This window comes from Anoplopoma fimbria, chromosome 20, assembly GCF_027596085.1.
Source record: "Anoplopoma fimbria isolate UVic2021 breed Golden Eagle Sablefish chromosome 20, Afim_UVic_2022, whole genome shotgun sequence".
Classification (NCBI taxonomy): domain Eukaryota; kingdom Metazoa; phylum Chordata; class Actinopteri; order Perciformes; family Anoplopomatidae; genus Anoplopoma; species Anoplopoma fimbria.
This window is the reverse complement of record NC_072468.1, coordinates 17737585-17758174: the sequence shown is the minus strand read 5'-3', so window position 1 is coordinate 17758174 and position 20590 is coordinate 17737585. Positions and strand designations below refer to the sequence as shown.

The 20590-nt window shown below is 38.3% G+C and overlaps 3 protein-coding genes across 3 annotated transcripts; 1 reads left to right on the top strand and 2 right to left on the bottom strand.

Moving 5' to 3' along the window:
- Window positions 1-28: 28 nt before the first annotated feature.
- tapbpl (TAP binding protein like) lies at window positions 29-7578 on the top strand. The gene is made up of 8 exons (XM_054621644.1): window positions 29-1227; window positions 1956-2168; window positions 2256-2525; window positions 3123-3323; window positions 4131-4298; window positions 4370-4473; window positions 5302-5527; window positions 5714-7578. The coding sequence occupies exons 1-8, from the start codon at window positions 1179-1181 to the stop codon at window positions 5779-5781; spliced, it is 1299 nt and encodes a 432-aa protein (XP_054477619.1). The 5' UTR covers window positions 29-1178; the 3' UTR covers window positions 5782-7578.
- A 1789-nt stretch (window positions 7579-9367) lies between these two features.
- Window positions 9368-12452, bottom strand: LOC129109305 (vesicle-associated membrane protein 1-like). The gene is made up of 4 exons (XM_054621334.1): window positions 12370-12452; window positions 10263-10410; window positions 9841-9999; window positions 9368-9427 (listed from the first exon to the last, which is right to left on the bottom strand). Exons 1-4 carry the CDS (start codon window positions 12450-12452, stop codon window positions 9368-9370), a joined length of 450 nt encoding a protein of 149 aa, XP_054477309.1.
- Window positions 12453-14169: 1717 nt separating this feature from the next.
- Window positions 14170-16933, bottom strand: mrpl51 (mitochondrial ribosomal protein L51). The gene is made up of 4 exons (XM_054621686.1): window positions 16741-16933; window positions 16444-16539; window positions 15639-15746; window positions 14170-15523 (listed from the first exon to the last, which is right to left on the bottom strand). Exons 2-4 carry the CDS (start codon window positions 16532-16534, stop codon window positions 15327-15329), a joined length of 396 nt encoding a protein of 131 aa, XP_054477661.1. The 5' UTR covers window positions 16535-16539; window positions 16741-16933; the 3' UTR covers window positions 14170-15326.
- Between the last annotated feature and the right edge of the window lie 3657 nt (window positions 16934-20590).

Here is a 20590-nt window from a genome sequence, read left to right as displayed (position 1 = left end):
CATGCATGTATCTCAGATTATTCACACATCTCCTCTCTGTGGTTTTGAATGCAGAGAGCGGGGTATTTATGGGTTTTACACCAGAGTCACGAACTACATAAACTGGATCAACATGACTATGCTGCATTTACTATATTTCATCACTAAGTTAATAAAACCAGGTGTGCTGAACAAAACCAGTACCCCATCAATATTGCCAAATAATAACTTGGCTCATAAAGATCTTCCTCTTAAGTGATGAAGGTGATTCAGTTTTAAAGCAACTTTTGCATTTGAGTAAGAAAGACAGTATCCCCTAATCAAGAGCAGGTACATAATAGGTTAATTATTCTTTGCTGAGAACAATAAAGCACAATCGAAAAACAAACAAAGAGCCAGCTGTTAAAAATAGTAGTCTAGCATTAGTATCATAGGTTGTCACACAATTCAGTGAATAGAAAAAACTTGTAAATTTGTGGTGAATATTAGCAAACGGTGTATTTACACATCCAGCTGAAATGGTGTAACATTATCATTCAGTTGGAGACGTGTTTGTGTCCACATGATGAATAGAAGTCCAATATTTACTCTTTTTCTAACTCTGGTTTGGTCTCCAGCAAATCCTGAGATAAATATCTCTGTATCATACCATTCTTTTAAATATGTCTTATTGGTCACACATTCATGCATATATTTAATTACAAATTGTGTATATATACAAATGTCAGTCTTCTTTTTGCAACATTTATAGCTTAAAACTTAAAAACGATCGTACCAGAGCCCTTACCGAGTGGTGATGGTGAGGGTTGGTGCTCGTTTCTCTCTGCTGCTCTCTCATTGGTCGATCGTGTCTGCTGACTTTCGCTTTCTCTCTTCCACTGCTGCGTTACGCTCATGATCCCGACAGAGAGAGAGAGAGAGTTCCTGATGTCGTCTACCTCATAGTTTACTGTTGGATTATTTGATATCAGCCTGATTGCCCTTTGTGCGTGTTAGATGTGATGAAGAAAAGGCAGTAAATGAACAGACTGTAGAGATGCAATGGGCTGCTGTTAGTTGTTGAATTCAAAAGTGAAAGTGCGGTGTTGCGTTTGTGTGTTCAGCATTTGTTTCACTTTGCTTTGTTGTTGTAGCCTTCTAACGTTAATCTTTGCCTATAGCACTCTTAATTCATTAAAACGCAGAAACGAGACCCCGTGATGATGATTGTCGTGGTTTTGTTTGGATACTTCCTGACGTGCGTTTGTGGTAAGTGCATTCATCTTTGCATATTGATACAGAACTGAATGAAGGACATAAACGCAGTAGTGGCAATAAATTGACCTCAGATTGTCACGTTCAGTAAAAAACGTTTTAGATAAGTATTCATTTCACAATGTCTGATAGAGCTTATTTCAGCTTTGTGAATACCTGGAATGTGTCCTGGAAAGAACCACTGAATTGGCACTCATTTTGGGGAAAGTACTGTCTCTATTTTGTAGACTTATAATTAATTGAATCAAATTAGCTGCTGATCTAGTATAACATTGAATATTTTTTTCGGTGCATAGCAGGTCATCTGAACATGCAAACACGTGCAGTTTGTCTCGTCAAGGCACGTTAATGCTTAAACATATATGAAAAAATAAGTTTTGAGTAATAAATGAATGATGGATTAATAGTTATTTAAAGGAAGCTGTTTGTTAAAGTAAATACCTCTTGAAATCAACAATTGCTTTTAAAGTTAACAAAACTAAACAATCTAAAATAAGTCTGTCAAGACCCTGGTTTTTATTTTCCAATTATTTGTAACAAATTACATATTCGTTCCAGGATACATTCAAGACACAGTAGAAATGGACCCATAAATAAAGCGTTACTCTTATTCATGTTTAATACTAGTCGTGTTTACCTGATTCTGTTAAAGAATGTAAACTTTTTCAGAATGTTAAATTTGGTAAACCTCTACAATTTCACTGTGTCACCTTGATTCTCAGGTGACGGGGTTGCAGATTTGGTACTTTCCTGCACCCTGGTGGAGGAGGGAGTCGGACATGAAGGAATGGGAGGTGGCTCACTCTTCACACGGACTCCTGCCACTCTTATCTTAAGAGACGTTCCAGTGACTTCTGACGAATCACTTGAAACACTCACTCCGTTTGTCCCGCCTTCAATCCCTGACCCAGAGGCCATCCTGTTAGAAGTTGAAGGTTTTCCCTGCCTTCTTTAAGTATTAAGTTTACTGTAATATAAACACAACTTCGTATTGAACTTCTCCTTTCATCCCTCTGTGGCAGTGTCATCACCTGAGATCCCCAATGCACACGTGTTGCTCCATGCGGACTGCAATGAGCAGGAGGTGATGTGCGAAATGAGCCGTTACTCTCCTCGTGGATCCCAGGAAAGTTCAGGATCAGCTTATTTTATGGTGTCTATTATTGTGGAGGGAGTTGAGTTCAGCACTGCGTTGATTCTGCAGACTTTGGAGGTCAAGAAGGACCAGACGACCCTCATACAAAACAAACTGGGTCTTCCTCTTAGCCGGTCTGGAACTCTTTTGACTGAAGGTGAGATCTAGTGTGTTAAGAGAGAGTTCACCCCAAAGTCAAAAATACATATTTTTCATTTACCTATAGTGCTTTTTTAAAAATAAATCTTAATTGTTTTGATGTGTGTTGCCTAGTTTTGGAGATATCAGACAGACGGACACAGACATGTCTATATTTTCACCAATATAATGGGGCTATATGACACTAGGCTTGTGGTGCTCTAAGCGCCAAAACCATGAATTTGTTAAACTTAATGTGTCTCCAGAAATCATAACCCCGTTACTCAAAATAATCCACAACTTTGTGGACAAGAGACATTGATGTTGAGTTTTTCAAATGCATTTTTTGGGGCACAAGCCAAGTGCCATATAGTCCCACTACATTGGAGAGAAGGCAGACATCTCTATGGCCGATATCTTCAAAATTAAGCAACTCACACCAAAACAATCTAGACTGACAAAAAGCACCACAGAAAAGAGAAATACGTATTTTTGATTTTGGCTTGAATTTCCCTTTAAAACCCCATTTCATGTTCTTGTTGAATCATCCCCATCGTTCATAATATAATTCTCACTAGTTTTTCTTCTGCTTTTGTATTTGCTTTCTGTCGCTCAGTGATATTCCTGGTCTATTCCTATGTAAAGTCTGTGTCTGCCCCTCTGAGAGGCGATGTTATCCTCAACTGTGGCTTCAAGCAACAGGAGATACCTTTAGCGCAGGAAGTGGCCGTTGAATGGCGACTGCAACACAGGGGAAACGGGTGGAAAGTGCTTGATATGGTGACGAGGCTGGATGACGTAGAAGGGAGCACAGTGGGTGAGTGTTGTGTGAACACGTGTGCCCGACCTCTTCTGGTTTAGTTCATCCTGGATGTTTATGTGAGGGCGGCTTCTTGTGGCTCTGAGAGTGACAGCACTGCTAATGTAGAGGATGGTACATTAGTGGCTTCAGTGGCATGGAAGTTCATGAATAAATAAATGCATATAGACTCGAAATGGTCATTTATAGTGAGGCTCTGAGGACAATGTTTTGCAGTAAAACAAATATAAACTTTAACTCTACATATTTGTGTTAGTCAGACATGTTAAACATTGGTCTAACACTAAGTTAATGCATCAGAATAAGTAAAAATATTTAGAAGTGTCTCGTTTCAAATGTTTTCCATTAATTATCTTGACATTACATCACGAAATTAAACACCGCAAGACAAATACAGACATATAACATGAATACTATTTGTTTGATTTTATGATGTTGTTAATTGTTATTTTTTGTCTCATCAGTTTGTCTGGTCAGTTACTTCAGAAATAAATATTTTTTTTAGGCATTCATTTTTCACATAATGAATGGCTAATCCAAAGGCATTATTGTTTACATATTTAAGTTGTTGGATTGTTCTGTTTGATTGCAAGCTTTTAGGCTATCTAGACTCCTTTTAACGACCAAAGCTTAATGTCATCTGCATAAAATACACAAATGAGAGAGGACAAGGAGAGAGCATTACTGATCTAAGTTTGTGAAATGAAATGCTGTCTTACTGTGGTCAAAGGCTCCAGAGCGAAAAAGTAAGAAAATCTTGAGATAAATAGTTTTGTCAAGTCTTGTTTAATTTTCTTTCGTCAGTGAATGCAGAAAGGAAGGGATCAAGCATGAATGCCTCCCAGGTTGTTGGAGAGGGTAACGCGTCTGTGACTCTGACCAAGCTGAAGGTTTTGGACGAGGGGACCTACATCTGTACCGTCAGTATTGGCCTTTTCTACGCCCAGCAGGTCATTCAGCTGCAGGTTATTCGTAAGTCCCACCCTAATCTCTCAATTCAGAAAAATGTCTTTTATTTCATTTTCTGCTTCTCTTTGTTTCAGAACCACCTCATGTTTCACTGTCAAAGGAGAAATTGGTTTTGAATACAAAGTCCCCCCAGACGCTGAGCTGCCACTGCGCTAATTACTATCCCCTGGATGCTCAGGTTTGTAACTAGTATGTTCTAAGATGTAGCTGTTAACCAGCTCATGTTCTATGTTTTCCTTTTCATGCCACTGAATATCAATTCCATGAAAACTTTTTACTTTCAATCATTTATTGATAATACCACAAAGACTGAGTGGATCATACAAGTAGAGCTAAGAAATACATTAACATGCCTAACTTTGGTAACCAGGCATTACATTTAAGTGTAGTGGTATGTCCATGTAAAAAAATCAAAGAAGTCCATTGTCCAAACAAAACAAATAAATCTTGGCTAATGCTGCCTCTCTTACTCTGGTAAAAAAAACTATAGAGCATCAAAGGCGCATGCATGTTCCATACCTGCCTACTTTTACAAAACAAACAAAAAATAAACAAAGGTTATGTTCTAAATTATGTTCTAAAGTTTTTTTAAGGTTAATCTCATTTTAGTCTAACGGAAACTTTTGGTGAAGCAACTTTGCGTTTTAATGCTTGAAACTGTATTTGAGAGCAGCTAAAAGTGTGGATACCTCTTCAGCCTGGCTCTTGATTGGAATGTTTACTGAAATTTAATTTATTATAATCTATCATTTATTTTATTGTATTTGTTTTCAAAAGTTGTACCCACTCTAATCCTTTGTTATCTGTTTTGTTAGTTCTATTATTACATTATTTCTTTTGTGTCTTAAATTGTTTTACTTTTTACATTTGTACTGTCTTAATTTCAGCTTGTCAGTCAGTTCTAGAGCGCATTGAATTGCACCTACCTTTATTAATGATGCGATACTAATACAGTTTGACTGATTGATTCACAGCTCATTAATCTCTGCTTCCCTCTGCCTTTCAGATGGAGTGGTTGTCCCTCTCTCCTACAGACACAGAGCCCACAGTGCTTCCAGATCAGGGCTCTCTGTCCAGCCATCGACAGCATGGTGACAGGACTTATTCCCTGTCATCTCATCTCTCTGTGCCCTCCACTGTCTCCCCTGGGACTGAAATCATCTGCAGGGTGTCTCACCCAGCCATGGACGCTCCTCTCTCTCTCAGTCTGGTGGTAGAAAGTCCAGAACCAGGTATTAATGTGTAGCTGTCGCTGGGATGTTTAACTGCTGCTCTTTTGCTGGGAGGCACAGAAAAATTATAATTATATGAGATTGTTGATTTGCATTACATGCTGTACTACTGCAGTACATATTGTACTGAATGAAAACACTGTATAAAAATCCTTAATGCGTTTCTCTGTCTCTTTCAATCTACAGGTTCCTACTGGTGGGTTCTGGGGTTCCTGGTTGTCACTTTGATTTTCTTCTACCAGGTCATGAGATAAATTAGTAGGATATATTGTAGGAGATAATCCTGACTTAAACCTGAGCCCAGAGTGACTTTTTGTGTCATTTGTGAGTCTGTAAGTTATTACGGTTTTCATTAGAAGCCACCACTGGTATTTAAACTCTTGTAGGCTTCTACGAAAAAAATTAAAATGTAATTTGTTTGCTTTATAAATCTGCTGTTGAGTATTGTTGGAGGTGGTTTACTCATGTAGAGTTGCAGTAAGAAAACTTGGAGGTTGCGTTTTTGTTGCTTGTGTGGAAACCCAGGGGGTGTTGAGACGAGATTCAAAATAAAACGGGAGACTCAGAGGCAGTTTATGTGAAATAAAGTGCCCTTTAATAAAGAGGTTGGGGTGATGCGGTCAAACTTGAACTAAAGATTCTTCCCGTTGTGGGTCTTTGGCCTTCAGCCTTCTCGCAGTTCCACTGTCCTGTGTGGGTGGAGCAGAGAGAGAGAGAGAGATGAGTATATTTGATAACCTCCTGTTCGGCGCCTTCCTGTCTGTCGATGCTGCTTAGAAGCTGGGTGAACATATGCCTGCTCTGATTACCTGACGGGCTGCAGGTTTAACCAATGCCATGTACCCAGTGGCTGCAGCACCTGAACCGGATCGATCACACACTCTATCACCTCCCCCAACCTGAGCTTTGGGATCTGCCCCCTGTGCTGTATCTGCTTGGCTTTTCTCCTGGTTTTCCACACCTGCAAGATATCGTAAATCCAAATCTATACTTTCCAGCAAAACACTGTTTTTTGTTGCACATGAATAACTCAAGGAGGTTTTGATGTTAAGAGGTAATACTTTCTTTTTTGGAAAGTCTTTTTCTTTTGCACCGTTTTCATGTTGTACTTTTTTTTAACGTAGCCTGTGTTTTTATGGCTTGTTTCTTTGGGATATTGTTATGCATTATGTATTTTACTTTTCACAATGAAGGATTTTATGACTGCAACATTGTTTAAGGAATTTGATATTATCAATATCAGCACATTTCTTGTATAACATCTAGAAACCGATCAAATCGCTCTTGTAGATAAATCAAGAATCTGTATATTTTAATAAGAAAGCTGAAATCACTTGAAATCGAGTAGATTGCAAAATTACATTTTCTAAAACTTATAAGTTGGCTCAAAATGTCAAGAGAACATCACAAGGGTTCTGTTGATGATATATTTATTGGCATCAGCAAAAGTGTTAAGCATGCATTTGTTTTTCGCAAATCCAGTTGCTTCATCTCACTGCATTTTCAGGTTGTAAATCACAAAACATGTTCTCATATCATGTGGTAATTACCTAATAATATTGTTACACAATATCATCAGATAATTAAAACTAACTGCTACAATTATGCATCTTTATTTTATCAACTCTCAAAATCAATCCGAAGAAGGGAAAACTAGCTTTTCTTTTATATCCAACAACCCCCCAAAAACCTGAAAGAATTAATAAACACATTTTCAGGAGCATAATCCGACATATGTGCACTATTATTCTATCCACACAATACTACATGTTTTAACAGTTAACTATAGTAGCAGTTGTTTGCAGTCTCTGCATATTAATAAATGAATCAAATTTAGCAAACTCTTGAGCATCATTGCATTGCATAAGCAGTAATTATCAGATCAGAAAGACATTATACACAGGTCATTGAAACCACTAACAAAAGAAAAATGTACAATCGGCAGTTAGATTTAGAAATGGCAGATACACAGGTCACACAAATAGGCAAAACTATGGACACGGTTTGCCATGCAAGTAAGAAACAAACTCATTTAGCATTTTCTGCAGGTGAGTCTGTTTTTATGTGAGTGACAGGGTTGGGAGGGGGGGCGGGATGGCTGAGGTGGCTTTGGGTTTCTAAATCATGTCCGTTCTTTCATTTTCCTGCTTTTTGGAGATCAGGTCAACTAAAACAACAATCAAACAAACACTTTATCTGCACAACTTCCAAAACAAGTTGGCATTTGTACCTCTATTTTTTTTTTTTTTTTTTTTTTTTTTAAATGTGATGCTTCACATTCATCTGTCTATGGCTGTGACTCTGTCCAAGTCAGAGTTAAGAGACCTTCCTCTGGGTCAGTTCATGTGTACAGTAGATTGTCTGTTAGTGGCTGCTTGTCAGTTTCTCCTGCTGTGCATATCACTACGCCACTAAGAATAACACTACTGCTATGCCTCCGCCTGTGGTACAAATACCAAGGTGAAATGAAGCATAGCTATACAACTACTATCAATAATTGCTTATCAGTCCAGAAGTTATTCTTATTAATGCAGGGGAAAAAATGTATACTACTTTTCCCTGAAACACTTCTTCCTTTCCTTATACTCTCACACAGTCTGATTTCCCTTTTCAAATTTATTTTCCTCATTGTTGTTACTGAACATTGTAGAAAGTTAGAAAGGAAAGGAAACAAAAAAGTTACTAATAAAATCTATCAGCTAAACTCTGAAAAAGCTATTGGCTACAATACTCTTGATCACAAATACACACACGCACATACAACAACATTTTTCCTAATATTAATCTAACATGACCTTGTGTTAGTAAGTAGCAATGATGGTAGCAGTTGTGAAAGAAGGGGTGTGTTAGTTGGGCATGTCAGTATCAACATACAAATGTAGGACTCTCAAAAAAGGATGTATGAACAAGCTTTGGCGTATCTGGGGTAGAAAGGACTGCAAACTCTTGTTCAATCTCCCTGCACACATTCACCATCCATACATTTTACATTTACACCAATAGCTCCGTTCGTAGGGCTTAGCCTTGTGTGTTCCCATGTCACAATAATTTTCTCTCTCCCTCCTCTCCTTCCTTTCTTCCTCTTTCCATCCGCCTTCTGCGTCCTTCAATAATACATGAGGTGCAGAGACAGGAGAGAGTGAGTGAGACTTAACATCAAAACAGTGGAAGAAAGCAACAAGAAGGGAGGGAGAGGGGAACAAAGAGCGGAGACACCTATAAACACTTCTGTCATGTACAAGTGCAAGATGGTTTAATGGAAGACTGTGTGAAGAGAAGGAGAGGTTCGGATAAAAAGGGAGAAGTGGCGCTTGGGTATCTTTTTTTTTCTATTCCCTCTCATCACTCTCAAGTCCATATCCATCTTTGATAACGGGCTGAGCTCAGTAGAAGAAGTACACTGCAAATGAAGGAGAGAGGAGGAGGAAGTCATTAGTCTAATGGATCTGGCAATACATCACTGAAAATAAACTGGTTTGATTATTATTTTAACCATTATTTACTAGACGTCATGTGTAATTAGCAATAAGAGTAGAACATGCAGGCCAGACATTGGCTTGTTAGGGCGGAAATAGAAATATGTTTGTGCTGTCTCAGTATCTTAATTCCCTATCAAAATTAACAGCACTACTATGTCATCAATTATTTTTACTGACTAACACTATATGAGCAATTGTGATCTACAGAGGATCCTTTTCTTCATATATCTGTTCCTTTGCTTCTGAGAGAAAAAAACACTTAATGATCATATTATTTTTTTAAATAAACATATCTGTTTATAAAAGCCTACAAATCATATTTCGGTCAATCAATAGGAGACATTGTATTAGTATCAAGATGCTACTTACAGAATAGTATTCCAACCACTATGACTCCAATGATCCCCATCATGATCATCATCTGAGAAGAGAAAACAATAACATTTACTATATCAGCTGCAAACCCAAAGGAATTGCATTTAATACACTTTGAATCTGTAGTGAAAACTCTACAGTAACAGACTTCTTTTTCCCCATTACCCCTAAAGCATCTGCTCTCACAGCAGCTCATTAATAGATTATTGTGCGGCGAGCAGGATTCCCATGAACAGACACTGTGCGTTCGCCCCACTGCACCTCAGCATGAAGAGTTGTTCAATGTGTTAAAATAAATGAGCAGAGGATCTTATCCAGGCTACTAGCTCTATGTACATACTATATATATATATATGCACCACATACAAATAGGAATACTGTTATTTCAGACTTGGGTTACAATGTGAGTTTCTTTCAGTAGCAACAATGTGTTTAATGGCGCCTCACTAATGTGCCCACCTTGCAGTTCTTCCACCAGTACTTGTTCTTTAGCTTAGCTGCGCAGCTTTCGAACTGGGAGGCTCCGGCTTGGAGAGCGTCCGCTCTGTCATCAAGCTCTGAAAGCTTCTGGTCCCTTTCCAAAACCTTGTCTACATTCACCCGCATGATATCCACCACCTAGCCCACAGTGGCGAGGATGAGATAGCATTTAGCAGCAATGGGGAGGGGAGACAAAGAGGATGATAAGTGAGGTTAAAGGAAAGGAAGACAGGAAGCTAAATTGTCATAAATGACAGTTATTAAGACCAGACCTTTTCAGATAACGTAAAGTGACAATAAATAATTTTGTGCATACATCAAGTCCAGATATTTAATGATTTCACATTGCATCAAACATCAAACTTTGGCACAGAATCCTTGACTGGCCTATTCCGGCTCACCTCCTCGACTTGGGCCTGTGTCTGCTGTAGCCTGCGGTTGCTGGAAGTATTGGGTGGGCCAGGAGGTGCGCCGCCTGGGGCTCCATCACCACCAGGGGCTCCTGGAGCACCGGGGGCTCCACCTGGTGCAGCAGCATCTGGGGCAGACCTGAGAAGAAGCCCAGGGACGGGGAAAATGAATTGAAGTTGGAATAAAGGGAGGCCTTTTCGGTAATATCTGGTTAAGTGATGCCTGTTTACAGCATTTAGTCCAATAGGGAAAAGGCTGAGTAAAAGATTTACAGGTCAAGGAGCAAATTAAGCTAATTTGGCAGTTACAGAGGAGCAATAAAGCCACCACATAGCAAAAGACGAAAACAGCATATCATGCAGGGGAGAGTGGAGATGTAGGGTGAGGATGCAGAAAATAGGATGTGAAGGGTTTGGGATTTGAAAAATGCAATTGGATGAAAGAAAATATAGGCCACAGATGGGAAGCAAGAAACAGAAAGTCCTGGCTGAATAATGGGAGAGAAGGTTTGGTTTAGAAAAAAAGGTAAGTTCTTGTGATGGATAACAGAGAGTTGGGTGGAACTGAGAAGAAAAGATAAAGGTTGACAGTGATTTGCGGAAAAGAGGGTAAAGGGTTGGATTAACCCCCGGGGAAGAGGAGGTACAGGATGTTTAAAACTAAGCAAACAACCTCTTCAGGGGAGCAGCCACTGAATCAATCTGATGGATAGTTTAGTACAAATCACAGTCACTGCAGAACAAAAAAAACAATTTGGCATATAAGGAACAAGAATGCCTTAACCCCATGAACCATCATTCATTAGATATGAGAAAGTGATGATGGTGACCTCAAATCATCGGACTCACAAAATGCTGTGTAACAAATGTATTTTCTTTTAATAACTGTGATTTTAAATTATCATAACAAAATCAATTTAACTCTAAGGCTTTACAGTGGCAGCAGTCCACCCCTTGAATACATAATTTAGTGATGGTGTAACGGAAAATTTCACTTGCGTCAGCAAAATCCATCAAGCTGAAAGGAATCAGTTTAGTTTTCGACCCCCACCATGGAAAAACATACAAGGAAATAAAAAGGTAAAACATATATACAGGCTATTCATCTATATAAGCTTGACTAAGATATGTATTTTTATTTTGCTAATGTGAAAAGAGCGCAGGAGAAAAGCCGCATTAATACTCACATCTTCTATGCAGCTGTTTGAACTGACTCACGGGCAGCGGAGGAGGGGTGAGGGATGCGAGGGGGGGAGGGACGTCTGAAGTACAACGAGAGAGGATGGGGGAAAAACAGCAAGATCACAGGGGGAAAAAACAAGACGAAAATTGCGAGGCACTGGTCCAAAAAACTAAAAATGTTCAATTAGCAAAGTAATGAAAGTGGCGCGCTGACGGTAAACAGGCGGAGGGTCTTTGCGCAGTGGAGCCGAGCTTCTAGCGATGCATTTATACTGCAAGTCGTCAACAAAGTACCGCAATATACCGAGACACGTAAACGGACCGGGCGATAATTCACTGAGTGACCGGACTAGAAAGCAGGAAGTGAAGGAAAGCAATGCGAGCTCAACAGAAAAGTACTTTCTTAATTATAATCCATTCAAGCGAAATCCACGGATGTTTATAATCCTGCAGGGCTGCGTGCAGCCGACGCTCCTGGATGCTGAGACGCAGCACTGATTGGCCGGATGCTGAGTTGCCTCTTCTAAAAGCTACTGGCAAATGCGTGAAATTTCAGAATTAAGGGGGGAAAAAAGTACAGTCATGAGAAATCAGTTCTCTGTTACCCCCACACCTCCCTCTCTCTCTCTCTCCCTCTCTCTCTCTCTCTCTATCTATCTCGCTTTTTCTCTGCGCGGATGGATGTGTGAGGGAAGTGCGGTAGGTTCGCCCGTGTGAAGTGCTGTGGCACTGTAGGCTACTGCAATAATGCGTCTCTCCTCCTGCCTTCACTTGGACTCGTAACGACAGTGCGGTACACCCCCTCCCCTCCCCCCTCCCCCCCCTCTCTCTCTCTCCCCCTTTACACTTTGCAGTACTGCAGCTCTCTTTGTCGGATAGGGCGGCAGGACGACACTGCGGTACAGCTGATGCCTACCAGTGCAGTGGCGTGACCACACTTCTTTGAATGGGGGGACCCAAATGGGGCACCGACTTATGCATTGGTGGCATGAAGTACATGTATGTCATTAATAACATAGCATTTATTTTCCTTTTTTGTCTCCACTACTATCTACTAAAATTAAGATAAGATAAGATAATCCTTTATTGGTCCCGCAGCGGGGAAATTTACAGGATTATAGCAGCATAGATATAGTGCAAATAAGAGACAGAGTAAAAAAAAAAAAAAAAAAAAAAACAAGATCAGAAATAAGTATTATAAATAAGCAAATTAGCAATAAAAAAACAGTTAAAAAACAGTAAAGAATCCACAGTAACTGAAATATTATATATACAGACAGAAACTATTATTATTATTATTATTATTATAATTACTAACATTACAGTATCTTACAGCTTATCACATTCCCATGTTTTAAAATTTTCATTTAAAGGTGATAAATGTGAGATTGAGATAATTTATATTGCCTCCGCACTGTTCTCAACATGGTGCCTGCTGAGCCAGCAGCTCGCACTAACGGTGCTAACAGCGCAAACTACCCATCAATGACAGAGCTAACAGTGTACCAGAGGAGGCCACGCTTCAGCAACAATGTTATCAGTTGTAACCGCCAAACGAGACCAGTGCAGCGTGGCGGGCGGCCCGGCTATGTCAACAAAGCACTGTGATTTCGACACCGCAGAGGGAGAGCGACTTCGGTCTCTGCTCAGATAAACATTACTCCGCTATATTTTATTCCTCTAACATCCGTCGTCGTGAATACGTCACAGAGTTATCTGGAGGCAAAATAAGTAAAAAACTGGAACAGACACAAAACAGAAGGCTAAACTGTTCGAGAGATGGAGAGAATTGTTGCTAATACTATAAGAGATAAAGAGATGGCCCACTGTTGTTGGCTTATTTTCTGTAAGCAGCGTCAAAGCATGTCGGAATTAGCAAGCTAACTTTGTGTTTGGGCTGGCTGCTTTGCAAGATGCTAACTCTGCCCATGCTTTCATGCTACACTGATAACAGAAAAATGTTCCAAACAAAGTTGTCACTTCATGGCAATAATAATGTGCATTTGTACGCTGTGACGAGTGTGTGAATGGAGCATTAAGTTAGGTTCTACTCATGTAGTGGCAAGCTAGTTAGTTGGCCACCTTGATAATTCCACCATGCTTTCATGCTAAAGTTGCACTAACAGCAAATGAGCCCTAAAAGCAGGCTGGTTGCTGTATCACTGGGTCTATGGTCCCTTTGTCTCAATCTTTGCAGCTCGGAGACAACTTGGTTGGCAGGAGAGCAAACGGAGAGCTGGAGACTAGCGAGCTTTGAGGATGGACAAGCTAGCAAGCTAACTAGCCGGCCATCCTCTCCAGGGCCACAGTCTGCTCTTCTTCCAGTGAAGTAGTCTGCTAGCAGAATAAGGGTGGGCTGGGCCAGTTGGTTAATGCTAACTTTCTAAGATAACACTCAGGGTCCCGGAGAGAAAGGGACTGTACATATTGAGAGAATGTTTTTTTTTTCAGCCATCATAAAACCACGCCAACAAAACTTGCTAGCTACCATTAACTAATATTCTGAGAATACAAAAATACAGTTTTAACTTTGTTGCTTTGGCCATTTCTTCATACCTAAGGCAGAAAAAAAAGAGTTGTTTTCCTCATCGATGAATTTGAGTATTCTTTTAAGTAACTCAGTTAGATTCCAAAATTACAAAACAGCTTAAAGTAAATTGAATAAGTACATTTTCATCACTGACTAATTTGTTGATTTTTTATTATTTTTGTCAATGCAATGTCAGAATATTGAAACAATTAACATGTCAGAGCCCAAGATGATGTGTTCAAATTGCTTGTCTTGTTATACGAGTCCAAACCCCAAAGATATTCGGGATAAGCAGCAAATCGGATTTTTGAGAAGCTGGAACCAAATATTTCAGGGTATTTTTCCCCAATTTATGACAAACTAATAATCTACTATATACGTATTTTTTTCTTTTTAAATTTTCTGTTGAGTTATTGTTTCATCACTAACTTGAAGGTGGACGAATCACAAATTCACTGTAATTAGTCAAGAAAGACCTGAGCCACAGGCTGTTGTATGACCCAGATTTAATATATGAGGAAGGGACAATGTACGAGTACTCTTTAGATTTGACATTTCTGAAATGTTTCAAATACTGTAAACTTCAATATTAAAAATTCACTACATATCCTACAATCTGAAGATGTCAAGGAAACTACTGCATACACGGTCGTTTTTAAAATTAATGATTGTGTTTCTGAAAGGAGAATGAAAGAAGAAAATTTGGGGGAAATTATCCAAACAACTTTAATATATACATGAAGGAAATGCAATATTTTCTATTCTGTTCACTGTATGTCCTTATAACATGAATTTACAAAAAACTTGTGATGGTTGTCAAACTTCCCTTCTTTTTTTGTGTACTGGCATAAATTTGTCTGTGGTTTGGGGAGCACCAACATCATTTTTTTCACAGGTTGTACAGGTCTGTGTTGGACAACTTTTTGGAGGCCAGAAGAACTTTAACTATTCAGTCTTTCACAATAAAAAGTAAGTTTAGAAATGCATCAAAAATAATAAGATCGATTTCTAGCAGATGCATGTATTTTTCTTCTTTCTCCCATCTTTCTCATTTTTAAAATCACCTTATGACCACTCAGATTTATCTTTTATTATCAGTATTATTATGAATGTGTTTGTCAGGGAAATCGGTTGTTTAAAAGGTCCAAAAACAAATCAACAAACCAAAGGACAGGAAGTATGCTGCTCTGAAACACACAAATCTTACTTTTATATGAATTTGATAACTTAAAAAAAAAAAAAAAGAATCCTTACAGCACATTGACAGGATGAAATCACACAGCTAGACTACAACAGTCCTTATTGGCTGGTCAGATGTATTTGCCAGTATGGTTTGTTCAATGTTAACGGCGTTTGCCAGTGCGGTTGAAGCGTCTGTAGAGGAAGCGTATCCTCTTCTCCAAGTTGTGTTTGTCCAGAGTCATCATTCTGTCTCCCACCATCTTCTTCTTTCTAGTTAGACGGAGCAGTTCGTTGCCTTTGAAAGCCTTCAGCCAGCAGGGAGCCACAATGAGGTCTTTGGGATGAGCTTTAAAGTCCCCTGCAAGCACAATGTGCATATCGAGAAAGTTATACAAAAACTCTCTTATTGAACAAAACAAAAATAAACAAATTCCACAATGTCAAATAGGCTTTAACTACTTAAGGACAGTTACCTAAGATTCCTATGTTATCATAAACTCCAAACATGCTCCTCTTCTCAGTCCACCTGTCCACCTTCTTCAGCTGAGGGATGGCATGCATCCTTATCTGACAGCATGTACCTAAAGAAAAAACATTGTTTCACATCAGTATTCAGCACCTTTTACACATATAGTACATTTAGTTCTGCTGCAATCACTAGATTAATTGATTAGTCAACATAACATTGATTCCAAACATTTTTATTACATGGATCAATCATATAGGTCATTTATTTAAAAAATGCTCATGTTCTTCTCAAATTTTGTTGCTTTTTCTGTTTTGAATCACTGTAAACTGGAAGTATTGGGGTGTTAGACTGTTGTCCAGATAAATCAAACAGTTTGAAGAATTCACTCATCGTTTAGGGAATCGTAAAAGGCATTTTAGATGATCCATTTATTATCTCAAGAAAGAAATCAACATATTACATGAGTGTGTTGAATTTTGTAGACCTAATAAACATATGAATGTACATCTACAAGGAAGCAAATCAAAGTAAACTGGCCTTCCCGGATTAAACCCTCTCCTCTGCTTCTTTATGCCTGTAAATAGGGTTCTAGTTGTGATTTATGATGCATTGTACTAGTTTTGCATCCGTATCCTGATACTTGTGCTTTTGTAAGACCTTATTTCCCCAGGTGGGATATTGTGTTTTAATTTATACTCATGCACAGTTAAAACATTTGGTAACAGTAAATGGGTGTTGCTACAGTAGGGACACAAATCAAACAGGTTTGGCTCCACAATAAACTCAGTAACAGAGACGTTCCTACTCACCGGTAGAAATGGTCCTAGCTGTGTTTAGCAGAGTCCCAGCAGACTGACAGAAGGACGATCCAGCTTTCAGTAAAGCTCCTAGGACTGACATTTTCCCTACAACAACACAATGAGCATCAACTTTACACGAAAGGTATTCAGTTCACTCAGGTAAAGTGGTTATTTGGTGCGTATTATCTCTGTTTTTAACGTTTCTATCAAACACAACGTGAGCTTTTAAACTATCTTTACGTTGACCCTTAGCCTTAGCTAGCACATTAGCTTCATCAGATTAAGTATAAGGGACGTAAACGTTACCGGTTTGACGTCCAGCTGCGGTCTTGTGCCACTTCTATCTTTCGTATTTGTTACAACAACACATAAATTGTAGCCATATGCTGGCATATGACGCTGAAAACGTTACTGAGCCTTCGACATGCTCTTAGTGGGCGCATCCATCTTACCATAGATATTACCTATGTTATTTCCCACAATGCATAGCGCCGGTCGGTTCTTCTTCTTTGGTGCTTATTGGCGGTTGGCGAACCATCTTAGAGGCGCATTAGCGCCACAAACTGGAAGGCCGGCGAAACTAGAGACGCAGTAAACTGAATAAATTATTAAATAAATAAATACATTACTTTAGCTTAATCAGTTTCTTGCAAAAAAATATAAAACAATATTACATTACATTACATTACAGTCATTTAGTAGACGCTTTTATCCAAAGCGACTTACAATAAGTGTATTCAACATAGGTATTCAAGAGAAGATAAGATAAAATAAGATAATCCTTTATTAGTGTAAATCGGAAATTTACGGGATTACAGCAGCATACAGTATAGTGCAAAACAAGAGACATAGTCAAAGAAAAACAAGATAAAAAATAAAATGAAATAAAAAAACAAGTATTATAAATGAGCAATAAAAAAAACTGTAAAACAAATCCACAATAACTGAAATATTATATGTACAGACAGAAAAACTATTATAGCTATAAATATAAATTGCACAGTGTATTTTATTGCACATGTGTCATGTGGTCTGCTGGGAGCAGAGTTGGTTGTGCAACCTGACAGCAGCAGGAAGGAAGGACCTACTAGTCACAAGAAGGCATAAGTGCATCTTCTTTCTCAAGCATCTAAGAGCATAAACCAGAGCAAAAGTACAGTGCAGAAACAAACTAATACGAATACAATAAGTGCAACAAACTAATACGAATACAATAAGTGCAACAAACTAATACGAGTACAATAAGTGCTAAGCGGAAGGCTCAGGGTAGTACTTAGGAGGATTTCGAGACGGTATACTTTTTAATGCTGCCATAAATACAGACGCTGTACTTTCTCTGATGCTGTATTAATGTGATGTACTGTAGTGTTCAGCGTGCGCCACCAGAGGTCAGGCTTTAACAAGTAACAGGCAGCTGAGCTCAGAAAGACAGCAACTCATTGCTTCGGGTTAAGTCTTTTGCAAACAATAAGAGGAGTTTATAGCCGCATGATATTATTCATCATTATCGAGTGTGAAATGAAAAAAAGATAGAGAGAGATAATTGCGTTTCAGTAAAGTTATAGCTGTGAATGTAGCAGTTCACTGCATGTACAGAGGGAAAATACAATATTTACCAGGAATTGTTCTTTGACCCTTAAAGCCTTCATAGTTAAGATAAGAGACGCAGTAAACTAAATTACTTAAATTTCAATGAATTAATAAGTACATACTTGCTTACAAAAATACAGAATATATATATATATATATATATATATATATATATATAGTACCAGTCAAAAGTTTGGACACACCTTCTCATTCAACTACTTTGAAGAATCTAAAATATATAACATATTCTGGTTTGTTGAGTATTTGTTTACCACATAATTCCATATGTGTTCCTTCATAGTTTGGATGTCTTCAATATTAATCTACAATGTAGAAAAAAATAAAAATAAAGAAAAAACATTGAATGAGAAGGTGTGTCCAAACTTTTGACTGGTACTGTATGTAAAAAACTTAATGATTATATATAAATAAATATGTATATATAGATATATATTCATATTTATATACATTTATATACAGTATATTCAATTCAAATTGGAGTCATGAATATAAAACGAATCCATCTTTTCCTACAGTAAGAAATTTACTCCAGTACTAAGTAAGCCAGGAGTTATGTTTGAATTGTAAATGAAGCAGAAATTTGCAAGCCAGTTCATTATATTCACACCTCTCAAAATCATCGGTAGTAATTAACTTCAACAAAAATCCCAGAAATCTCATGCATTCATGGGGCAAAAAGCGACAGTATATAATATAAAATGCTATGATACAATTCTTATTGAAGTTTTTTTTTACAAACTTTTTCCCACTTGGAATTGAACCCAGACCACCTGGGTCCTAACCAGGAGTCCTGACCACTATACCATCTGAGACATCAGGTTATGTAGGTATGGTTTTCCTTGTACACCAAAAGACAAGAAAAGCATGACAGCTCAACAACAAAATCATTGTTAAGGCAAAAGCCAGAAGGTCCATCCATCCAAAGTTTTCTCTGATTAATGGATGTGAATTATGTGCAGATTCCTCCTTCAGTCTGATCGTCTTTCTCTTTTCTTTTGTTCATCAAAGCTTAAGATGATCCATTGGGGAAGAATGCCCACCAGTTACGTGGAGAAGTGGCATCAAGCCAAAACTCATGTGCCTTTGGGTTTGTTTCTCTCTGTGTGTGGAGCTTGTCAGACAAGATTTTGTGGTTGGGTAAATTATATTAAATTACAGTATTAGTCATCAGGAAAGGGTTTGAAGTTTTTAGTAGTTTGAAGTTTTTACTAGTATTAGTCATCAGGAAAGGGTTTGAAGTTTTTAGTAGTATTAGTCATCACGAAACCACACCCAACAGACCACTGTGTGGCATACCTCAGATGGGTATCGAACCACCGGGTCTGCGTTGGCTGTCAGCATCCTTAACTACTGGTCCATCTCTGGTGCTGATGACCTCCAAGAAGCGGAGAGATAAAGATGTTGAACTGAGCTGCAGGAAGTTCACCTTCTTTGAATAAATACATGTGATTACTGAGGTTTTCTTTTTAGGGGCTTTGAAATTAAACACAACAAATGGATTTTCTGCACTTTTTAATCAGCGTGAATACAATAATCGGTCTTGGAAATTTCAGTTTAATTTACACTGAAATTAGACAGTCCTGTATGGGGTTGTGGTTAAGACATCTGGTTTTCCCCTGATGGACAGGGGTTCAATCTCTACTTTAGGAAAACTTGGCTTTCTATTATGTTCATAATTCAGATATATATATTTTTTCAGTCAGTTGAAAGGAGACGCAAAAACATCTAGTACTGATTTACTTCACTACAACGGAAATTGAACCAAGGGCACCTAAATGAAAACCAAGAATCATAAATACTAAACTGCTAGCTCAGCTGATTGGCTGCAAATCTTCAAGGAGATCTTGTTTTGCTTGTTACTTTTGAGTGAATAATATTTTTGTTGTTGAGCTGCTTGTCTCATAAGTTGCAAGTGAAACCAGATTTCCATCATCACAAATGGTCTTGTGGTCAGCACTAATCTTGACTCAGGTGGTCTGAGTTCAAGTTCAGGTTTAGGAAAGCATAGTGTGATTGTTGTGCTTTTCTTTTTTCTAAACAAGGGATGAAAAATGGGTTCAAATCCAAAACTCCTCTTTTACAAAACCTGATTCTGGGAATTGGTGGGTGGAAACCAGGAATCCTAACCAGTAGACCATATGTGACATTTCCAATTAAAAATTATATTTTTCGACATACAATACTATGCCTTTTTTATGACTTTTTTCGACATACTCTGCTATGGCTTTTTTGACTTTTTTCTACACACTATGATTTTTATGTCTTTTTTGACATGCTTAATTGTGACTTATAATTTAAATTCTTTTTTGATATACCATACAGTGACTTTTTTCAACATACTTTACTATGGCGTTTTTGACTTTTTTTGACATACTATACAATTACTTTTTCATGGCTTTTTCTGACATAATCTTTAAAATCCAGCTCAAATACAGGCAGGTGAACCCTAGCCACCTGGGTGAAAACGAGGAATCCTAACCCCTAGAGTCTAGGGGTTAGGATTCCTCGTCATAGTGAAAAAAATCATCATAAATTTGAATATAGT

Bases quoted from the DNA above. Each gene is read 5' to 3' on its own strand.
- mrpl51 (XM_054621686.1), bottom strand. From the start codon at position 16,534: ATGTCAGTCCTAGGAGCTTTACTGAAAGCTGGATCGTCCTTCTGTCAG. The intron at 15,747-16,443 runs GTGAGTAGGAAC...TTTTTTCTTTAG, and splicing joins AGCTAGGACCATTTCTACCG to GTACATGCTGTCAGATAAGG. The intron at 15,524-15,638 runs GTAACTGTCCTT...TTGTGCTTGCAG, and splicing joins TGATAACATAGGAATCTTAG to GGGACTTTAAAGCTCATCCC.
- tapbpl (XM_054621644.1), top strand. From the start codon at position 1,179: ATGATGATTGTCGTGGTTTTGTTTGGATACTTCCTGACGTGCGTTTGT. The intron at 3,324-4,130 runs GTGAGTGTTGTG...TTCTTTCGTCAG, and splicing joins CGTAGAAGGGAGCACAGTGG to TGAATGCAGAAAGGAAGGGA. The intron at 5,528-5,713 runs GTATTAATGTGT...TTCAATCTACAG, and splicing joins GGTAGAAAGTCCAGAACCAG to GTTCCTACTGGTGGGTTCTG.
- LOC129109305 (XM_054621334.1), bottom strand. From the start codon at position 12,452: ATGTACTTCATGCCACCAATGCATAAGTCGGTGCCCCATTTGGGTCCC. The intron at 10,000-10,262 runs GTGAGCCGGAAT...ACTGTGGGCTAG, and splicing joins CACAGGCCCAAGTCGAGGAG to GTGGTGGATATCATGCGGGT. The intron at 9,428-9,840 runs GTGGGCACATTA...TTCTCTTCTCAG, and splicing joins ACTGGTGGAAGAACTGCAAG to ATGATGATCATGATGGGGAT.